Source organism: Aspergillus piperis, assembly GCF_003184755.1.
Source record: "Aspergillus piperis CBS 112811 unplaced genomic scaffold BO85scaffold_6, whole genome shotgun sequence".
NCBI lineage: Eukaryota > Fungi > Ascomycota > Eurotiomycetes > Eurotiales > Aspergillaceae > Aspergillus > Aspergillus piperis.
This window is the reverse complement of record NW_020291596.1, coordinates 225,006-246,985: the sequence shown is the minus strand read 5'-3', so window position 1 is coordinate 246,985 and position 21,980 is coordinate 225,006. Positions and strand designations below refer to the sequence as shown.

General features: G+C 49.2%; 7 protein-coding genes and 1 non-coding gene across 8 annotated transcripts; 2 read left to right on the top strand and 6 right to left on the bottom strand.

Annotated features, from left to right (window-relative positions):
• Positions 1-947: 947 nt before the first annotated feature.
• On the bottom strand, positions 948-2,575 carry BO85DRAFT_458159 (amino acid transporter; the record flags this gene model as incomplete). The annotated part of the gene is made up of 5 exons (XM_025661565.1): positions 948-1,364; positions 1,427-1,815; positions 1,862-2,059; positions 2,117-2,378; positions 2,432-2,575. 5 exons carry the CDS (start codon positions 2,573-2,575, stop codon positions 948-950), a joined length of 1,410 nt encoding a protein of 469 aa, XP_025516879.1.
• A 5,137-nt stretch (positions 2,576-7,712) lies between these two features.
• Positions 7,713-9,371, top strand: BO85DRAFT_437053 (carboxylesterase/lipase family protein; the record flags this gene model as incomplete). The annotated part of the gene is made up of 1 exon (XM_025658605.1): positions 7,713-9,371. The coding sequence occupies one exon, from the start codon at positions 7,713-7,715 to the stop codon at positions 9,369-9,371; it is 1,659 nt and encodes a 552-aa protein (XP_025516878.1).
• A 292-nt stretch (positions 9,372-9,663) lies between these two features.
• BO85DRAFT_368910 (fungal specific transcription factor domain-containing protein) lies at positions 9,664-11,100 on the bottom strand (the record flags this gene model as incomplete). Its single annotated transcript, XM_025655894.1, has 2 exons — positions 9,664-10,979; positions 11,028-11,100. The coding sequence occupies 2 exons, from the start codon at positions 11,098-11,100 to the stop codon at positions 9,664-9,666; spliced, it is 1,389 nt and encodes a 462-aa protein (XP_025516877.1).
• Positions 11,101-12,217: 1,117 nt separating this feature from the next.
• On the bottom strand, positions 12,218-13,748 carry BO85DRAFT_511422 (fructosyl amine: oxygen oxidoreductase). The gene is made up of 3 exons (XM_025664596.1): positions 13,575-13,748; positions 12,541-13,526; positions 12,218-12,479 (listed from the first exon to the last, which is right to left on the bottom strand). The coding sequence occupies exons 1-3, from the start codon at positions 13,692-13,694 to the stop codon at positions 12,287-12,289; spliced, it is 1,299 nt and encodes a 432-aa protein (XP_025516876.1). The 5' UTR covers positions 13,695-13,748; the 3' UTR covers positions 12,218-12,286.
• Positions 13,749-14,221: 473 nt separating this feature from the next.
• BO85DRAFT_t108 lies at positions 14,222-14,307 on the bottom strand. The gene has a single exon. It is a non-coding gene; the product is annotated as a tRNA-Tyr (tRNA).
• A 77-nt stretch (positions 14,308-14,384) lies between these two features.
• On the bottom strand, positions 14,385-15,484 carry BO85DRAFT_437050 (uncharacterized protein; the record flags this gene model as incomplete). Its single annotated transcript, XM_025658604.1, has 4 exons — positions 14,385-14,478; positions 14,592-14,670; positions 14,988-15,028; positions 15,255-15,484. 4 exons carry the CDS (start codon positions 15,482-15,484, stop codon positions 14,385-14,387), a joined length of 444 nt encoding a protein of 147 aa, XP_025516875.1.
• A 2,101-nt stretch (positions 15,485-17,585) lies between these two features.
• On the top strand, positions 17,586-19,494 carry BO85DRAFT_511419 (MFS general substrate transporter; the record flags this gene model as incomplete). Its single annotated transcript, XM_025664595.1, has 3 exons — positions 17,586-17,824; positions 17,878-18,491; positions 18,560-19,494. 3 exons carry the CDS (start codon positions 17,586-17,588, stop codon positions 19,492-19,494), a joined length of 1,788 nt encoding a protein of 595 aa, XP_025516874.1.
• A 596-nt stretch (positions 19,495-20,090) lies between these two features.
• On the bottom strand, positions 20,091-21,709 carry BO85DRAFT_458154 (Zn(II)2Cys6 transcription factor domain-containing protein; the record flags this gene model as incomplete). The annotated part of the gene is made up of 4 exons (XM_025661564.1): positions 20,091-20,852; positions 20,900-21,040; positions 21,089-21,604; positions 21,650-21,709. The coding sequence occupies 4 exons, from the start codon at positions 21,707-21,709 to the stop codon at positions 20,091-20,093; spliced, it is 1,479 nt and encodes a 492-aa protein (XP_025516873.1).
• Positions 21,710-21,980: the final 271 nt, after the last annotated feature.

The following is a 21,980-nucleotide window of genomic DNA, read 5'->3' as shown; positions in this document are numbered from 1 at the left end:
GTCCAGCGATCTGGGCCGTATTTTGAGCCCACTCGCTTATGAGTGACAAGATCAATCAATGATCTGTTATGGATGCGTGTCCACACGTGATATCACTCCCCTGGCGACAGCCTTTACTTTCTGAGGCTTCGTAACTTATGCCTGGCGCATACTTCACATGGCCACAATGCAAATGGTTTGTTTGTTCCATGGTATATATCGTATGTGCACATAGGAATGAATGATTTCAAAAATGAAATGCAAAAACATACAACAGAAGGGATTCGCTGGTGGTCACCCACCCAACTACTAACCTCCCGGCGTGTGGCTTAAGTACGGCTGAGCGGACGGGAAGCCCTGTTTTCCACACCCTATGGTCGTATGTGCTTAGAGTAACTTTTAAAAGGGTTATACGCTCTTTTTTCCCTGTTACTAACTCATGTTTGACCCTGCAATCACCACAACAGACCACGGTGGAGACAACGGGATCAAAGACCCACATATTGCTGCTGAAAGCAAGATCACATTGGTCGCTCTACACTGATGATAAATTTACTGCCTCGTATCAGTCTTCATCTCTAGTCCAGCGATTACACAGGATATCATGGAACGCTGAACCTTATCTTATCAAGGGTGGTTGATATCTCCAGCGGAAACGGCAAGTGGCTCCGCGGGAGTTTCCAATCCGGCAAGTCTTGCTGCAGCTCGCATTCCTCCACTGCTGCAGGCTGGAGTATAATCCGTAGGCTGTGTTTACCCTGGGCTTCACTTATCAGACTAGGTGGCATTCCGCAATATGGGATGTATTCGGGATACCAAGATGCCCACAAGTTATTTCGTCTGCTACAGAGCGTGAACAACGGTGAAGGAAAGCATGAACACCACCCAATGTAACAGCCTATGCTACAAGAAATCCCTCTCAATTCTCAACTCATCAATTGCATATAGCCATAAAGACTGAACGTCACTTAGTTATCATTATCGGCACAAGACCAAGCAGAGGATCCTCCGGTCTCCTGGTAAGACTGTATAATGCTCACTACCGAAGCATAAGTGCCCCCGATCGTCAAGAAGAACCCAGTTAGGATTATAAACACACACCAGGCCACACATAAACACCACTTCATAGACTTCTCTCGCTTGCCAGGTCCCCAGTTATCGTACAGCCACATAAACCCCATAGGCTGGAAACATAATGATGTGGCCAGAAGAGCTCCAACAAGTGATACAAGATCACTGAATACGGGAATGCTGCTGGCGACAATGTACGCGATTGTAGTTATACTGAAAGTAGAGCCTATCCAGGTGATCCAATGCGTTGGGGTCGGCTCAGTAAGGTGTCTAGAGCCCCGGAGAATGCGCATGAAGATGTGTTTAGAAGGTAACTGTATATGGTCGGGGGTCTTAGATGGGTATAATCAGGGACTAAAATGGAATGAAGACTCACGTGAAGAAATAGGACCGCAGAAACACACAACCCTGGTAGCGCAAAACCATAACTAATATTTTTGAGCAAGGGTCCAGCAGAGCCAAGAGCTGGTGAGGCTACATGGGAACCACAGTAGTAGTATACAACTGTTCCAACCACTATGTAGATTGCCGTGACAATAACTTGGCATATAGTGAGGGATCTAGTGAAGAGATGCGGATCACGCATTTCGGAGACGACGTTAAAGAATGCTGGGGCCCCGGCGTAGGCTAAAGTTATCGTGGACACGGCAGTCATGGCCTCAACAAAGCTTGGGCTGCCGAAGAGCTTATAGTCGGATTCTGGGATGACACCTGCAGTCATGGGTGCATGGCCCTGGACCCCGACACCGATCGTTACAATAAATACTAGGCAATGGTTAGACCAAATCCAAGTCCGCATCTGCAAAAACACACTTGCCTGCAATGATAACGCACGATACACCTATCCAGGCGAGCCAGCTTATACGGGCAAGAGTCTGGATACTAGAGAAGGCAAAGCCAATAATGGCTGCAACAGCCACAAAAATGGCAGTGCATGCTGCATGATCAGAGAGCGCATTAAAGGCGATCGAGATACTCAAGAGAGCAGATCCACCAGTGAAGATATAGTCTTGCAGTAGGTCAGGATACAAGCCAGATTGAATTATTAAGCACCATAATCACTCACATAGGATATAAGCCCCGCCGAACAGCTCGTATCCAGCTCGCCCAAGGAGCATCTTTCCAACATCGCCAATGCCATAGACCTCACGATGGCGTATTTTGAACACGCCCACCATCCAATTCGACCAGGTTGTCGTGGCTGCAATTGCAAGCAGAACAATAACTCCAGGTATTATCCCAAGAATGTCGAAACAGCTGGGTATCGTGAGAACTCCAAGGCCAATTTGCACTTTCAACATAAGGGCAACGGTTCCTATACAGCTCACCTGGGCTTCGTTAGTACAGGCTAGCTTTTCGGATACACTATGAGGGAGCTCACGTTACGATAATTGGTATCTCCTTCGCGAATTTCACCGAATACCGCATCATCCTGGATCGGTTCCAAGAAGGAGAGCTCGCCAGCTTGTGACTCCGCTGATAGGATGTCTTCCGGACTATTATCAAGACTTAATTGTTTCTTCATGGCAGGCTGAATTTTGGCATATAAGAGCACAAGAGTCAGAATGGTAGAATCTGAGAATTGGCTGTCCAATATTTATCGGGCGCGCTCCTAGGCATAGTCCAGTCCTGGCACAACCCTATAGAACCATAGATTACGCTGTAACAGCCTTCAGAGCATCGGATACGAAAATGCGGGGAAACAGATCAATAAGGCAGCTTGTTCCGCGAAAACAGAAAGATAGTTTTGTGGGGCACAATTGATTGTTCATATCAAGCGGAACCACCTTCCATACTTTATCCCGCATCTCCCCCGCGTTCCAGATATGGCCTCGACAACTTATTCGTCAGAAAATGATATCCATCACTAATACAACTCTATGTCTATAGAATCTCTATCAGAAAGTCTTACTGGCAGGTCGATCGCCCAGCTTTGCGCCACTCTTCACTCGATCGTGCTGAAAGGGTATTCAGCACGTTTCCTTGCCAGCACTGCCCCTTTACGATGAATTAGTACGGACAGGAGGACCAAAGACAAGGATAATTCACCCGGACTGTATGGTAGGCTGTTTATAACTACTCTTCTATCCAGGAAAGTGTATCTTACAGAAAGTTCGAATTGTGCAGGTTGATGAATTATGCGCTCTACATACTGCTCAGACACTACGATATAGAAGAAGAAAAGAATAAACCTATTGAACACACGGAGACCTCTTTGTTCGCACGTTCTTTTAAAGGCGTCATTATATTGTGGGCAATCACACACTATGAGGACGCGTTATATAAACGGACTACCTCGGTTATGGTCTAATGAAGCGCAAACGGTGACCTCACTCTGCCCCATCTCCTTCGAAAGCCTAGCCACAAATTACCGGGTGGGGATACCCATTCTAATGACTATTTAAACAGAAGCTGAGCAACGGTCCACTTCCAAAGAATTTATAAACATCAACCAGCAGCAGAATTAGGCAGCAAAAATCATGGAAACTAGCATATAATTTGCGTATAACAGAATTCAAGTACATACGACCACAGGGTGTGGAAAACAGGGCTTCCCGTCCGCTCAGCCGTACTTAAGCCACACGCCGGGAGGTTAGTAGTTGGGTGGGTGACCACCAGCGAATCCCTTCTGTTGTATGTTTTTGCATTTCAGTTTTACTCTCTATATTTTTCGGGACTTAGTGCTCATTCATGCCAGTTAGTCTCCTTCCACCCTACTCGCTCCCCTCTTCCCCCATCCCCCGGAACGCCCAAATCATTACCGAATTTTAGTACAACCAACGCACTCAGTCGACCAACCTTCAAGCAGCCAGATCGTTCTTTAACTTCAAAATTATCACTATTAGTGGGAAATTTTAAGGCCACATCTACAAGACTACTGAACGCAATGTTGTTACCTCTCCAAGAAAGATCATTGACTAGACCGCATAGCCTGAAGTCAATTAGAGCTACTGGTAACACAATCGAGTAAAATTGTACTACCCAATAATAATAAGATATTAATCTTGAATAATAGTAAAAAGGAACTAGAATAAAATAGGGGAGTTGGTATTCAATACAATAGAATCAGGTTGCACTAAAGAATAGTTACCTCTGCATTCGCATGAAGTAAAGGGGAAAACCTCGAAAAATTGGTAGAAAATCTGCACTGAGGATTGCTCTATCAAGTGAAATCCCTTGTCAACTTGCTCTTCCGAGATAGCCACATACTTCTGTGCCTTCCATACAAATCCTTAAGTAAAAGAGTCCTGTTAGAGGCTGTGCCAACTGATCAAGGTCACCAAATGTACGTACATGAGCATTACAAAGTGATTACCCATATTACATTGCCAATGGCAGATATATTTCGGTTGTTCTCTTGGTGTATATCGCCCTCAATTTTGGGTCCGTTCTCAAAAGCAATTGAAGTTCTTTTCACCGAAGTGGCCATCATTGCCTCGTGTGCCAGTGAGTTCATCCTCTGAGTTGTAAGACGATTTGCCTTGCGCTTTTCCAAGGCCCGGAAATGGTGACTTGAAGTCGCAAATGCTGTGTGAGATGAGCTTTCTAGCATGACTGGTGATGTGGTAGAAGAAGTGATAAGAGAAGGATCAAATGGTTGTGTTCTTTTTCCAAGACAGAAAGAAACCTTCGGGCACCCCAGACAACTACCATGACTCTGACCCGCCTTCACTGTGATCAGTTCACGGAAATGCCGGTTTCAGCTTAAGACTCGAGGATGGCAATCTAGGATGGTACTTTCTGTCATTCCGACTCCCCATTCCCGAATAATTGCCCTGTCTTGTACATCACAAGACGCATCCTTGCAGCTGCTTATGATTCATCCAGTGGCATGCCGTAGTTGACAATCCCTGCAGAGAGGCCGCAAACGATCAAGCCAAAGTGAAGCATAAATAGCCTGAAAAATGGGTCCTTCCGATCGGCTATTACATAAAGCATCCATTTTCCTATCCTCTAAGCTATGCGTCTTACAATATGGTAGCCTAGTCGTAGTGTTGCAGTGACTTATCTTACTACATATGATCTAGAACTAGGTGAACTCTCTCACATATTCGTAGATACACCCATCTGGTGATTGTATATCTTCAAGAACGTATGGTATATTAGGGTAAGGTTACCAACCACGGGTATTCAGGTGGCGTGAGAATACGCATGACAGGGATTCAACGTGGGCTCCTGACTGTGGAATTCGTTTGTGAAGCATGTGATCAATGTGTGATGTGCTCAGCTAGACTATGAGTATTGACATGCAATGAATCGGAATAGTCAGGGTGCAGATTTCCGTTAGTTACTCTGTGTCAGTAGTATAGTGGAGAGGTGCGATCTGGACAAACTCGGGTTGCCTAGGGTCATGTTTTATACAAACAAATAGAACGCCCCCTCCCCGGAGAATCGCAGGTCATTGTGTGGAAACCAAGGTCCAGAATGGCTCTGAACTATATCTCTGTCTTACCAAATACACCGATAAATCACCTGCTCTTTTCGGTAAATTTATGTGAGTGATAGCAGCTTACATCTCGAGAGTTGATTGACAGTGACAGTCAGTTAGAACACTTGATAAGGGAAGCCGGGATAACCCAGCGCGCGAAATTATACAGACATATCAAATCATTCATGACGGCGTGTATCAAAGCTATGATTGTCCTATACAACCAGTGAAAATTGCAGTCAAGGTAAGGTAATTCACACATTGAAACTGAAATTTCTCAGTCAGTTCTTGGCTCATGACATTTCGCTGGCGAAGGACTGGCGCTCTTCCTTTATATCAACCCTAAATGTAAACGCACACTTTTATATAAGCATAATTCCTTTTGCGCGCTAAGAGGTGACTTAGCTACTATCTATAGACCAATAAGCGGCAATTAGGTTGTCGCCGTATGATCTTATGAATTACGCGAATGGGCCTGCTCCACTCTCAACAATTGACAGGGAGGGCGTCCCACTCGCCGGTACCTTGCATTACTTTGTTTTCGCCTAGAGCTAGTTCTGTGTTTCATAGCTCTATGTTATTCCGATTGAATGAGAGATCCCTCAGCCCTAGACGCTATCCAATGTGTTCCCTGCGTGGCAACATCAGCTCGGGACTAATTAACAGCAGTATACGAAGTCCAGTTTCTTGGCGATGGAGACTGATTTTAAAATGTAGCTCAAAAGTCATTCAGCACTCGAGAATATATTTCGATCGTAGAACAGCGGTCCATAGTAAGTTCGCGTGCCGAAGAGGGGGGTTCAAGCCTCTTCTCGTCTGTGCCAAAATAGCCGATGAGATCTCAAGCCTAATGTCACTCACATTGTGACATGGGCGTGCGTGGATCTCCATGGGGAAGTGTGAGCCGGCAGGCACAAACATAGCTACTTGTAACAGCCGTTCTTCGCGAAGTTGACGAGTTCTTATGTCCGAGACAGCGTGATATCTTGACGTATTGCACCCTTCATCTCTCAACAGGCTTGCGAAACAACACTAGATGGCCATCGTAGTGACAACGCGTATACAAAAAACAGCCTATGCTCAAGATAGGCCGCAGTGGAGGTCAAGTTGAGCAATTTCTTCCCCGTAAATAGACAGCGTTGTGGTGAAGATCAACCAGACTTTGTTGCCGGAATCGGCCGGGCCATACCCGATTTGGGGTGAGTTTGCGAGATTCCGCGCGGGAGCTCGGAGGTATCCTTCGCATCCACTCGGATCCACTTCAGGGTTTGTCCAACCCTTTTCCTTCTTGCGGGGAGCCTCGGCCGCATATGCCATTATCAGTAGGCTTCCTGGCGATCATTCGGCGGGGTTGCATCATCACTTTTACCTTCTTTTGTTCAGCACAACCCAGGAAGTCTGCAGCACCCCAGACTGAAACGCGCGGCCAACGTGGGTCCTAATAAGAAATAGTATCCCAACTACGTTGTAGCCTTGTAGGTGCCGAGCCGAGGGTCTCTACACTATCAATCTTCAGTTCCGGCAATCTGCAAGTTCCCAAGGTCAGGGTTCAATTGCCAGGGAGTTGGCCGCGCTGTGATGCTGCTATCTTCAATACTCTTTTTAGATCACAATATGCACATAAGCATACAAGTTAAAAAGTGCGTAACGAGAATCTACCTCTCTACTATAGATAGATAGACTACACGATAGTAGTCGCAGTATCGAACGTAGTTTGTAGGTCGAGCCCTCTCTGATCGGCAGGGGGTGCGGAGAAAACTATACACGGAAGATTGGCTGCCCTCGGCCTCGGCCTGCAGAACCGGCAGTGTTCTCCGCCACCTCTCCCAGAATGTCTACCGTCCTCATGTATCTGAGACGGGTATTCTTCTCGCAACTTCTCAACGGTCTCGTCGATGCTAGTTTTCCTGTGCGGTCGTCATCGGTTGGCGTAGTCAATCGAAGTCTCCACATGGGCAAACTTCATCCCGTAGAGGTTTTAGCACTTTGTCGCACTCAAACCACCTTCGGGCTTATCGGAACGGCAGGGCTTGTATCATTCCACTGCTTGAGAGCCATTAAGCTCATTCCATTGTTTCTTCCGGGTGGGTCTCAATTTCCATCCTTGGCCACGCTTGTTGCAAAGGCACCTCGAATCGAACCTATATATATGCCGATCGCCACCTACTTTGCTACTCTTTTTCCCTCATCATCATCTCCATCCTTCCTTCCCATTTTCTTTGCATTTTCCGGCATGCCCTCATTCACTACCAAGGGCCTCGCCGCTGTGGCCCTGGGCGCTGCTGCCGCTCAGGCCCAGCTCTGGGATCAGGTCATCCAGACAAACTACGGTCCTGTTAAGGGTTTCAAGTACTTCACCAACGAGACTGTTCTCGAGAAGTTCTTCGGCACCACCGAGTCCAATGTCACCGCTTTTCTGGGTATCCCCTTCGCTGCTGATACTGGCTACCAGAACCGCTGGAAGCCTCCCCAGCCCCGTGAGCCCTGGAATACGACCTTGAACGCCACCTCTTTCGGCCCTGCATGTCCCAGCAACTACGAGACTTATATCAGCGAGGACTGCCTCAGCCTGAACATCTGGACCAATGCTGCCTCGGCTGACGCCAAGCTTCCTGTCATTGTTTGGAACCAGGGTTCCGATGAGACCAGTGATACTGCTTGGTGGTATGGTGGCGGTATGGCCATGAAGGATGTTATCCTTATCTCCTTCAACCGCCGTGACGATGCCTTCGGCTACCTCGCCCTCCCCGAGCTCAACGCTGAGGGTCTTGCTGCCACCGGTCACAACACCTCTGGCAACTATGGTGTCCTGGATCAACTGGAGGTTCTCAAGTGGGTTCAGAAGAACATCGCCAACTTCGGTGGTGACCCTGACCGTGTCATCGTTGCTGGTCAGTCCTTCGGTTCTTCCCAGGTCTACCACGCCGTCAACAGCCCTCTCTTCTCCGGCTACTTCCACGGTGGTATCTCCGAGTCTGGTATCCGCTACCCCTATGACCCCCTGCTTGCCGGTCTGGCTACTTCCTACGTCAACATGTCTACCGCCATTACCCACGGTGAATCCTACAAGAGCGCGCACAACGTCTCCACCCTAGCCGAGCTGCGTGAGCTCTCCATGGAGGACCTCCTCGTCGGTTCTCAGGACCGTGTCAACGGCACCTGGATCTGGTGGGTTACTGCTCTCTCCGCAGGCTACCCCCTGATCTTCAAGCCCGTCCTGGATGACTACGTCCTTCCCTCCACCTACCTTGAGACCCTCATCAACGGCCCTGCCAACGACGTCCCCGTTATCACCGGTAACACCAAGGACGAGTCCGGCGCCTCTACCACCACCGACTACACCGTCCACGAATACCTCAACTACACTTCCCTGAAGTACGGCGACCTCTTCGACCGCTACATCAAGCTCTACCCCACCGACAACAACCAGAGCACCGCCGACCGTTCCTGGAACGCCGCCGCCCGTGATGCCTCCCTCATTGGCTCCTGGGCCTACGCCACCGACTGGTACAAGGCCGCCGAGTCCGACTTCTACACCTACTACTGGACCCACGCTCCCCCAGGCCAGGACCAGGGTGCCTTCCACCAGTCTGAGATCATGTACGCCCTGAACGCTCTCTACGCTAACGCCGACACCTACCCCTTCACCGACGCCGACTACGAGATCGCTGCGAAGATGTCTGCCTACTGGGCTAACTTCGCCAAGACCCTCAACCCTAACCAGGGTGGCTCTTACACTGGCAAGGGCAGCCTGCCCAACTGGGCCCCTAACAGCCCCAACGGCACCCAGATCGTCATGGAGCTGGGTAACTACTTCGGCAATGTTCCCATTGCTCACCCCGACCAGGTTAAGTTCATGATGGACTACTTCCTCCAGCAGATTCCTTACTAGATGAGGATCATGGTGCGCTGCAGCGTGCCGCTTGTGTGCATCTTGTGGAGCAGTGCTCCCGTTTCAATGGACCGGACATAGCTCATATGTCCTGTCCGTCTGTCTGTCTGTCTGTCAATATTCGACATTCTATGCACTATATTCACTTCTCATCTTCTCTTATTTTGTGATAATACATTTTGTACATGTATCAAAACCTTTTTCTGCTTACTTCCATTCAATGCTCCATGGTACATAGCATAACCGGCTTAGACTACCATAAGACTGCCATAACACATACCTACCGAAGCACTCAAAGCGTCCAAGTAAACTCATCATCTCCCAACTGCCCAAATAACTCATCCAACGACAATTGCTCCAACTCATGCGCATGAACATCTGGTAATAAACCCTCGCCGCCACCACCAACCCCACCCACACCCCTCTCTGCCTGCCCTACCGACGGCTCATCCTCACTAAGCGGATGCATGAACTGCGTTGTAACGCGCATCCTAGCACCGGGAGCTGCCAGCCCGGACGATCCCGGCGTTTCCGTAGGACAGATTTTCGGATCGAGTAGATCCCAGAACAGCGATGGCTGGATAGTGATCGTAGTTCCTTTCGTTATCGTTGCACCTTGATGCTCCGAAGATATAGACGGGTTCGTAGTCGCCACAGATGCCGACGCCTGAAGTGCATGGAGGGTCTTGAGCCTATGCGAAACGTGCGGCCAGATCGTTGACATTCGAGTTAATGATCTCTCTGCGATGACGAGATGTCCTCGTGCTTTTTCTCCGATTCCTCTGTCCCGCGCGAACTGGAATATCCATGATATGGACGCAGTAGCTGCTACTAAATGGGCTATTAATGGGTCGTGAAACGGTAGGTCGAAGTTCTCCCAAGCTTGGACGAGTCGAAATACCCATTCAGAGTGAAATAAGGCGTGGTCGACTGTTTGTTGGAGGAAGAGCCGGGACTGGGAGACGCCGCGGTTCCCGCGTAGAATGACGAGGTGGATGAAGGGGTGGTTCTGGATTGCGACGAGAGCATGGCAGAAGATTTGCATCGATATCCAGGAAGTCCAGTATTCCCGGTGAGTAGAGATTTCGGCGCGGGTGCGTTTGGTGAAGGCTACGTTGCGGAGGAGATGGGATTCTGGGAGTTGGGTTTCGTGTTCGTTGCGTCTGTGGTTGAGCTTTGAGTAGGTGGAGGATAGGGACCAGGGGGTTTCTTCGTTGAGGTTAGGATTCGTGCGGATGCTGTGGAGGTAGGAGGCTGTTTCTCCCCAGATGACTATTAGTTGGATGCCGTAGGCGACGATTCCAAGGTCGTTGGTTGGGTCGGTGGTGTCGAAGGGGTCGGTTTGGGTAGGGGATGCGGAAGGGAGCGGGGGTGGGACGGGTACGCTGGGCGGGTAGGGGTATTCGGGGCATGTTGGGATTTGTGGTGGAGATGGGATGGAGAGTTGTGGGGTGAAAATGCTTTCTAGGATGCGTATGCTCCAGTGGCAGCGGGAGATTGTGAGGTCTCTGGTTTCTGTTTGGTTGGTGTTGTTGTGTTGTAGGGTTCGGAATGCTTGGAGTCGGGATGCCATTCCAATTGTCATGCAGGCTTGGGCTTGATTGCCTTCTATTCGGGGTTTAGAACAGGTCTTCAGGTTAATGTGGAAATGCGTACCTTTGATGTGCCGTAGGGCTAGCAAGCACAGCGACTGCAGTACTTCCACTTGTGATACGCCCTCGATGGCCATTTTCACTACTGCCTGTTCGGCGGACTGAGAATAGAATTTCCGAGCTTCTATCTCTCTGCCGTGGTAGAATTCATGACCTGAAAATGGTAGTATAAGCGTTAAGAAACTCCATAGAAGAAAGTCTGGCGCTTTAGCTAAATCCGACTGGAGTGTATGCATGTCGAACAGTGGTAGTGGCTGCAGATGTAGCACTTTTCGGTACACCTCTATAAAGTGCTGCAATGTCTCTGTGGGTGGATGTGGACTTAACTAGTTAGCCAAGATACCGATTTTCGGTGGCACTAGGACATTTACTTTGTTGGTGAGAAGGTAGACATATCACTAGAATACTCTCGCACGGGAACCTGCCAGTCCAGCTCTCTCTGCGAGGTACTATTGCTCTCAGGAGTCCCCGGTGATGGTTCGCCATTTCTGCTGGAGCGTGCGCTGACGATATATCAGTCGACTGTACAGGGACCTATATGTAGGGTAAAGGATATGCACACCATAGCGCACCATACAAATCATTGACCTGTGACTCGAGTATCCGTAGCCGATCTTGGGTAGCTCTTCTAGTCTGATATTAGGATTAAGGTCTGTTGTAGCTGCAGGATGGCTCACAGACGCATACGCTTTTGTCACCCTTCCAGATGTGACGCTTGCTCGGTCCCTGAGTGAATAAACACATTGGTGTTTTAATCTTTGGCAGGTTGAGCAAACCGGCCTCTCTCCAGGACATTTTGTTTTTCTGCGTCTGTCATAGAGTCAGCAAGTCTAGACATTTCGTGACGAACAAGAGACCCTACCGACATGGCTCGCAGGCCTGTCGACTCCGTTCTCGGGGCTCAGACGATCGATCCATGCTATCGGTAAATTGACATTCCGCCATCTACTCTTGCCATTAGCCGGGGAAGTAGCCGATCCATCTCGGCGTCAGGGCAAATTCCGGGCTGCGTTTTGCCGACCACGTGAGCGGATGTTTGCCACGTGCTTATCTTTCGGGACTAGTTTATCTCCGGCTAGTGGCGATCTCGCTTGGGTTTCCTTATGCTTGAATATTATCTTTTGACTTAGATGGAGGAATGCAACTTTAGTTGAATATGGCTTTAAAGGAACCTGTTCAAGTTCTGTCTTTCATCGCTAACTTCGTAAATTATCAAATACAACCTCATATTTACAATATTCACCATGCGAAGGCAATGACAATTTACAATTTAGCCTTCTCATAAGGAGTCAACTCCCGTCTCGCGGGTCCTGCACGGCTCCCATCGCCCAGGAAAGTATCGTCCTGGTTCTGGTATTCCATCCGGAATCGCCACTTCTGAGCGAGGTTCTTTGGCAGGTCCCGTTTGATCGCCCGCGACATGTATTCACCCAGGACAGGTAGGAACTTGAATCCACTGTAAATGGAACATTAGCATTCAATCAAAAACATGAATCGATACCAAAGGGAAAACTCACTGTCCACTGCCCGCACCCCCAATAAACAAGTTCTTGAAATCCGGGTGGTAGTCCATGATGAAATCACCGGTCGGGGTGTCCGTATACCAGCAGAGAGCCAGCTTCTCAAAAGGCCGGTCAGCTAGTTCGGGCAGAATCTCGCGCAGCCCTTCCCGGAGTCTGTGCTCGCCATCCGCTGGGACAAAGTTGATACGCTCACGAGGCGGGATCAACGGGGGAGTCGAGATGTTGCCCTTGGCGAGGGTGAGCTCTCCCTCCTTGGGGGTCCTGGTGTATCCCCACCCGTGAACAGCCATCTTCAGTAGGCTAGTATCTTCATGAGGAGGGAAGTTAAACCAGCCACTCGAGAAGTTGATGTAAATCGGAAGCTCTTCGTACTTCTTCACCTCCTCTGGCGTGAGACGCATGAATCCCAGGACCTGAGCAGTAGCAATGGTAGAGTTGTACATGGGAACCAGGCTAGACCCCCATGCACCAGCTGCAAGAATGAAGTGATCTCCCGACACGGGGCTTCCAATGAGGGTTCGTACGGCCTTGATATTCTTGTCGGAATCGGTGTCGAACCCAACAACCGTACCCCGCCGGCCGCAGATGAATGAAACGCCAGCTTCGAAGCAATCATCACGAAGCTGGCTGATAGCCTTGTTGGCATCTGCCCATCCTGCTTGGTTGTTTTGGTACCCAGAGAACGGAGGTGCGGCTAATTTTCCGCTGAGGACTGGGTGTAACCGCTTCGCGTGGTCCGCGTCGGTTACGTGAGTCCATGGAAGGTTATACCTGTTGAGAGCTGCTTTGGTCCTCTCCATCCATGAGTCTTTGACGGGACCCATGCTTCCTGTCAGAATGAAAGGTCTGGGGTAGAAAATGCCCCGGTACTTGGGCTCCTGCCATTTCAAATAGGCTGCGTGAGAAATACGCAAGTAATCGTCGTCGGCATAATCAAATCGAATTATACGAGAGATATCAGAGCTGGACCCATCTGAAACCTGGGCTAATTAGTTGAGGCAACATTCACTGCGCAGAACTGAACTTACTGGGGGCATATGTCGATCAAGGACCGTAATGTTCTTGTAGCCCTCGGTGGCGAGCTGGTAAGCAGTGGTGAGGCCAAATACGCCTGCACCGATAATCACAACATGGCTATCTTTATCCATGGCTACTGATATACTTCAGGAAGTGATAGGATGCTTTGAAAATGAATGTTCTTGGTGGGGCAATGGTTGTTCGATTAGAGCTTTCATGACTCCCTAAATAACTATGAGCGGAGGCCGAAAATGACCTCCGATCCGCTCACGTGGTCGGATGTCGGACTTGCCTGCATCGGCATCTGGCTTAGAACGAGTATTGTCTAATTTGTAGTGTGGCGGTCTATCTCTATGCTGGATTATGGACGTGGCGTTGTACCATCTCCACACTGCAGTCGTGGTGCAGCCATCTTGGTCTACTGACTAGAAAACTGAACGATTGCATGGCTTCCGTTGCCAGGAATGAACGCTTATTGAGGTTACCACTACTGTCAGTGGCTGCGTTAGCGGCTCGATGTCAGCTGGTTATTCGAATGTTCCTTGATCATGAAATAATCAGCAAGGGATGCGATGGTTGTTTGTTGTAATTTATTACTTGCTTCCTGTTGTACGGAGCGAATGCGGATGCGGGTGAAAAAATGCCAAAAAAGAAGATGTCCCTCGACCCGGAATCGAACCAGGGATTTTCCGGTTACAATTAACCATTACAGCCGGACGCCATAACCAACTAGACCATCAAGGGTTATCTGTTAGGACTGTTTCTCGCTCTAGTTAATATACGACCTAACACAGCCAGAATTGATCCCATTCTGTTAGCAATCATGACCACTTCTGCTCAGAGTAATTGGGATTTATCCTGCCCAAGATTAGTCTAACACCGTTTGGTTGGTGCTTCTGAGATTCTTTGACATCTCTATCCCTTCAGTAAGTTATTGTTAGGTTCATGTTTCTGCTTTTGACTCGCTCACCGTTCCTAATAAATTACACCTCAATCGTATCTGGTGAATATATATTGTGTCGGCTCACCTTTCCATGCCAGTGAGATAGCAATCGTGAAAACGTGCGGTATAGACGACGAGCCCGTCAATCACAGGCACCAAAAGAGCTAGTAATTACTAAACATACCGAGATGGCGTTTATTGTATCAGATAAGGGTCTCCGAGGCATATTGGGTGACACCCAATTACTGAATGCCTTAGGCATCAGCACGAACATGTGTTGGGGTCGGTAAATAACCTTGAAATGTTGGGTTGGGATGACCCTGATCAACACGTAGGCCTTTCAGCTCCACCAAAGAAAAGCACAACATTTAGAAAGATCGCACCTAGCAATCGTATTGATTATCTGCAGCCCCGTTGGCGGGCAAGCGCTCTATCGGTCCATCCCAAGAAATAGCAAGCACCCCTCTTCCTTTCCACTAACCTGGCGACTCATTCATCCCGCGCTTCATAATCTCGGCAAAACTAGTGGTTGGAGCCATACTCCAGTTTTTGCGACATGAATATTCCCCAAGTCAACGACCATAATGCGTTCGTCTCCCTAGCGCTTCACTCTCTCGCAATCGGTGAAATAAACGAGGGCCAACAACCTCCCTAGGTGATATCCATGGTGCAATCCATTTTGACAGATGCTGGGATACACTTTCGCTTTGTTTAAGAACAAGCGCTAGTATACTATGGAACAGCATACCTTGGCCCAGCCTCCATAATCCTCCAAATGTCTCGCCATTTCCTGGGTGCTAAGGCCATGTCAACGCCTTGAGTGACTCGGGTGCTGCGCAAGAAGGCGACCGCAAGCTCACCCATCAGCCCATAAATAAACCCGGCTCCTTCCAACAAGCCAGCCATGAAAAGGGCAGCAGATGTGAGGTTGGCGAAGGGGAACAATAGGGTACTTTTCCCTCTCCTCGTCGGAGTCATAATTCACGAGGTCATATGTTGAGGCCATGTCGTACTCAGAAGCTTTGCTTCCATTGAAGGCTATCAAGAGACACCCGAGAGTGAAAGAGCTTCTTAGAAGGTAGAAATCTAGAGAGAATGAGAAGACTCTTATGAGCCCGCCAGTTATAAACATCAATCAGTTATTCACCAATCGACAAATCTCTATCCACTGAGAATGCACCGTGGTACCATAACTGGCCAGTAACACTGAAGGCATGCATGCACCGAGGGACGCCGTTTGGAACACCGTTTCCCTGACCCTAACAAGCTAGGGCAAATTCGACATTGATACTCCCAAGCAAGTCCAGGGCATAATTGGCCGAGATCAACCGGAGATCTCCAGAGTACAACCAAAGGATCTGGCATGAAGCGTAAACTATGTACATACTTTATGCTCATGTAGAGTCAAGAGTGTTCCCGACAGAATGGCAAGTCGATTCAAAAAATTGTGCTCTCCAATGACCTGCCATCAATGAGTTGGTGTGCTGGTCTCTACTCGGACAAATCCCTCACAATGAACAGATACCTGCTTTACTATCATGATCTCGATGCTGGTCTGGTAGATATAGTATTGCCATGATCATCAGAATACCCTGAGGTAAAGGGACACGGCCGTCTAATTTTAACAGAGTTGCAAGATTTGGATAAATTGAACCATGAGCTTCGATCAAAATTTCACCGACCAGTGCATGGCTATCCCAATCGAGATAGGACTCAGGTGCACAACCGAACTAATCATACTTGATATGAACTATAAGGCATAGATAATATTCCAATTTGGGGAACACTACCGAAATGACAATAGAACATAGTAAAAGAGCGCTGAAGATGTGCTTCATTAATTTAGTAAGCCATTTGTAATGGTTCTGTGGCTCCCCAATAATGGGTCTCCAGGGTTCACCGGTTGTGAATGGGCTCCACTATCATAGTGCGTCACAGTCCAGGGTTAGCAGACAAGCCACGTCCAAAACCAACTGCCGGGTTAAGGCATGTAGAAGACTAGAAGTAAGGTACGTAATATGCGAGGCTGTCCGGTTACTACGGAGTATGCCGATTCAATGTGGGTACCAAGCGACTGATTCTGGACCGCTGTTGGCTGATCAGACCACGCTGTGTTGCCCCCAAACGGGCGCTCCGTAAAGAACAACTGCTCAGGTTCGGATATTCCGGGCATAAGCTTCCGCATGGATCATGAGATACGAGAGAGCCAAGCAGGAGTCTACCAATCGGTGTAGGTGGTGTGCGAGAGCATGCATTACAGTCCGATTGCGGATACATCCTGCCACACCAATTGGCAAACGATAGTGGCCTGACCGTGAAGGATTCCAACGGTGATACCCTGATTTTCTGTCAATCGGATGTTTTGGTTGCCAAAAGCCACACAGCAGAGATTTCACGCACAAGCCCTGGATCGAAGGATCGACCAGGCTGCTTTTAGTATTAATCACGGGGAGGTGAAATTTTTCCTAGCGCAGAAAGCGATACTCAATACGTCCACCGACCAATGGAGCTGGGTAGCTATGCCAATATAGGGAATGGTCGTAAAAGAATGTGGCTCTTGGGCATGAATGGTCCGGGCTAGACAGCCGCAATTGGCCAAGAGGTTATCATCACACCCGGCATTAGCCGGCTCATATTTGATATCATTGGCTGTTAGCCCCACAACAGAGATTATCTGATGCATTGGCCTGATTATCTGATGGCGCTTATCGCTTGGCCCCCATTTATTTGTTCTCCATTGATTTCTGACGCTCACTCTCCAGTCTGCAAGTGTGGCTCCTGCGTGAAACCACGAGTCTAGTTGCCACGCCGTGATGCTAGAGACTTTGGCCCCAAAGAGCAGTCTCCACATGAGCCATAGAAGAAGGAGAAAGAAAAAGTTTGATGTTGGCGCTAATGCAGACCCAAAAGCCAAGTTGAATGGATGATTGACAGGGGAGACGATGGGTGTAGGAGGGAATGCTACCCACTATATAACATCCGGCGATCGGCCCTTTTCCTTCCCCTTTTCTCCCACTCCTATCCCCATTGACATTACTCATCTACCCACCCTGCAGAGATAATATCTCATCCAGTTATCATGGGTGTCGTCGTTGACCGACTCAAGGGTCGCAAGACCAACCATGTCGTAGATGATCTTCAGCCAGTAGAGCAGCATCCGAAGAATTCCCAGACGGATGGTCCGTCTGCTAACCTGGGGTTCTCCGAGAAAGATACCCAGCCTGAAGGGGTTTCCCAGGAGGCCCCGATCGGAGTGCAGAAGGCAGAGGCTGCTGCGCTGGTCTGGAGCAGAAAAGCCATCTACGGCACTTACGCCTGGTATGGAAATCACAAGGAAGCATATAGAAGAGCCGTACTAATGATATGCCCAGGATCTGGGTCTGCTATTTCATGCTTGCGCTTCACGAATACATCAGTACCAACGTACTCTACTATGCTTACTCGAACTTCTCCCACGCCTCGCAAGTCACGACAGCCTATATCTTAGCGACCATCATTGGCGGTGTGCTGAAGCTGCCCATTGGAAAGCTTCTAGGAATTTGGGGGCGTGCTGAAGGTCTGATCGTCTTCGTTATCGTTTACGTTCTTGGATTGATCATCCTCGCGGCATGCAACGGACCCAATGCCTTCGCTGCAGGCTATGTCTTCTACTGGATTGGTTACGATGCTATCTACCTCATTCTTGAGATCTTCATTGCGGATACCTCTGGCTTGCGCAACCGAGCCTTTGCTTTTGGCTTCTCCACGACGCCTTTCATCTGCTGTGCCTTTACCGGTTCCCTTGCAGCCAACTCCTTTATCAAAACTTCGGGCTGGCGCTGGGCCTATGGTGCCTTCGCCATAGTCCAGCCCTTCGTCTTCGCGCCCCTCATTTTTGTCTTCAAATATTATGAGCGGAAGGCCTACAAGACCGGTGTTCTGGTTTGCCAAGACAATGGCCGGACCTGGTTCCAGTCGCTGATCCACTACATCCACGAATTTGATGGTAATTATTTCCCTCTTACTAGACGATTTGCGAAACCTAGAAACAGTCTCTAACAATCATCTTGACAGTCATCGGTGCCTTCATCCTCATGGCTGCCTTCGTACTCTTCCTCCTCCCCTTCAGCCTAGCTAGCTATGGCCGAACAGAATACCACAACGCCGCCTTTATTGCCGAAGTAGTCATCGGTTTCGTTCTCTTCTTTGTCTTCGCAGCCTGGGAGAGATGGTGCGCCCGGGTCCACTTCATCCCCTACGACCTTCTCCGGGACCGCACCGTCCTCGGCGCCTGCCTCCTTGCCGCAGTCGTCTACTTTAGCTTCTACTGCTGGGACAGCTACTTCTACTACTTCGTAATGGTCGTCTACAACCTGGACGTGACCAAAACCGGCTACATGACCTCCATCTATACCGTCGGATCGTGCGTCTGGTCCCCCGTCTTCGGCTTCTGGATTCGCATGGTCAAGGAATTCAAGTACTCGTGTCTGTGCTTTGCGGCGCCATTGATGTTCTTGGGTGCTGGGTTGATGATTCATTTCCGGGGTCAAGACGCAGATATCGGGTACGTAATAATGTGTCAGATCTTTATTGCGTTCTCAGGTGGTATGTTGGTTATTGGTCAGCAGATGGCGGTGATGTGTGCGTCGAACAGGGATGGGATCCCAATCTTGTTGTCGATGTTGGGTCTATTCAATAGTATTGGGGGCGCTATTGGGTATGCGGTTTCGGCGGCGATTTATACAAACACGTTCACGGATGGGTTGAGGAGGGCGCTGCCGGCGGAGGATCAGGACCTATTCGAGACATTGTACTCTGGGGGTTATTTGTCGCAGATGAAGTATGAGCCTGGGTCAGCGGTTAGGGATGCGGTCAATTATGCCTGGGGTTATATGGAGAAGTACGAGGCTATTGCAGCGACTTGTATTTTGGTGTTGATGTTTCCGGCGGTGGGTATGTGGAAGCATTATAATGTGGACAAGAAGCAGAATAAGGGGACGATGATCTAGGGTGGGCTGTTAGACTGATATGTTTAGAGTAATATTTAATTGTTAGAAAGTTAGATAATCTGGCTACTGCTTCGACTGTCATGTGACTGGGCAGGGAACATGTAGATAATCTCGATCCGAAGAGGCAAACCTATAAACGAAATCCCTTAATATACGTGATATCCCACAAGGAATAGACCCGGTGACACTGTTCCTGACGTCTTATTAATGTCTCAAAGTTTTTGTTTTTCTTCTTTTTCTTTCTTTTTACTTTCCTTCTTTTTTTCCTTCCGAGCCGTGAAGAGAGTATATTACACATGAACTAGTTACTCTTTCTTACTGATTAGTAACAAAAACCCAGGAAGATTTTTCAATGCGAGAAGGAATGCGATCCTAGAGGAGCTGGAAGCTGCTACCACATATGACTGATGATATGGCCATGGAAGCTTAGGCAAGTAATCACAAAATCCAGTAATCCCCGCACCATCGGTGGAAACCTAACAAGTAATAGAGTGGCTGCTGCAATAATGCGAATGCGTTGGTTCAATTAGTATATCAATGCCCAGATCTGCAGCGGTGCATGGGATACGTGTCGCGTTACTATCTCCTGGGTGCTCTCATATCGAGCTAGCACGTACCGCCTCAGGCAATAACAAAGGAGCTCCCCTTGGCTGGCTCTGAGCCGCATTCCAAAACTTCCACTCCATCTTGCTCATAAGTCTGGCGATACCAAAGCCACTGGCGTCAATAAACGGGTAGACCGCCTGGCACCACTCGAACTCCGCCTTATCCCCGCAGTCAATATAACATTTGGACGCCTGTGAAAGTCCCAGAAGTACGGATCGCACGGCCAACATCCGATTTTCAGGCTGCATGCAATATGCTACGGAGCGGCAAATTTCTCTGGCATAGAACACCATGCGGCTCGGGTCAGGGTCTCGCAACAGGTGAGTCTCGGTTTGATAGATTACGCGGCGGATGACCAGTGAAGCTACCCAGAACAGGAGGTAGATTTTGGCTGCTTCGAGGCTTTCGAAGTTGTATGGTGCGAGATCTGGATCCAGGGGGAGCATGCTGGGCTCCTGTCCCAGGCTTTGTCTGCTACAGGGGGTAGGTTTGCCGTCCAGCCTGTGAGCGGACATATGCAGCCAGTCTACCCGCAGACGCGCCTCAAGGTTGAAGCACCGCTGCAGTAGTGCGTGGCATGCGTGTTCGCGATCGTGCTGCGATTGTCCTATGAGTTTACACAGATCTCTGCGTAGAGCTATGCCTTCGGCAATCACTTCGAATAGCTCATCGACAGGGCTGTCTTTTCGGCCAAGATTAAGACATTCAACGTCCACATGCATACTGTATGGAGTGTTAAGGGTGAACATTGCCTATAAGAGTGTTAGTAAGTCCATTACCAAGGGCGGCTTAAACTGACCGCCGCCCACTTGTGTCTCCATAGGATCGCGTCGATGAGGGTTTGATCACACCGGGTAAAGTCGTGTTGCTTTAACATCGCTGTAGCTCCCTGTATGTGGGCAAGACAGTTACGCAATACCGTCTCACTATTCTCCATAGTCTGTGGCTTGTCAGAACAACTGGACCTCTTGGCCCGGACTGGACCTACCTCGTAAGCTTGGAAGACAATGGCAGAGTAGAGAGTAGTAGCTGTTGGCGGACGATTAACCTGCAAGATCTGTAGCATCGCATGAAGAGCACTATTGTAGATTTCCAGGCCATAATGTGCCAACCGACCATCCCTGGTCTTCTTACCCAAAAACACGGAGGCCAAGCCAATGACCGAGCGATCCAGCAGGTCTGATTTGCCGGCCAAGGTTGGGAAGCGCGCCATCAACGAGTACCAGCTATCGACCCTGCCAGTGGGGGACGGGTTGGAGGCGAAGAACGTGTGCATGTAGGTCGCAAACAACTGGGTGCGAGCCTCGGGATTCAAATTGAAGCAAGCAGGCAATGCCAGGAGCTGGAGCTCTCCAACCCGCCGGGCTTCGGGTAGCTTGATCTCCGCATCGCGCGCACCCCGGGGCTCAAAGCTTTGGTGGATGAAGTCCCGATCCTGGTAACCGGGGCAAGGCGTTCCTCCTCTTTTGACACAATTGGAGCATTCGGGCTTCTCCAGATCACACTGCCAGATTTAGCCATCGATTAACAGTTCGATTGAAGGACTGACCTTGATCTTGCGCTTCTTACAGGCTGCACAGGCGCGTGATGTGAAGGGTATGCCACCCATCTCTAGGGTGCAATGTCTGGTGTACCTATGGTTGCGGAGGACGAACAGTTGGATCGATGCAAGGGGAGGATGAACGATTGGAACCTCCGATGCTCAGGTTGTTCATTGGTTGGTCACGTTTCACGTGCTACCCCCAGCCTCAATTCATGCGACATGTCACACGCGGTGATCAGAGGTGAAGACCGGATGGTTTAGTACTGTGCAAGTGAATGGATCGCTGCATTACCAATTGGTTGATGGAATATATTTGACGGCGTGACTTGACTGCCTT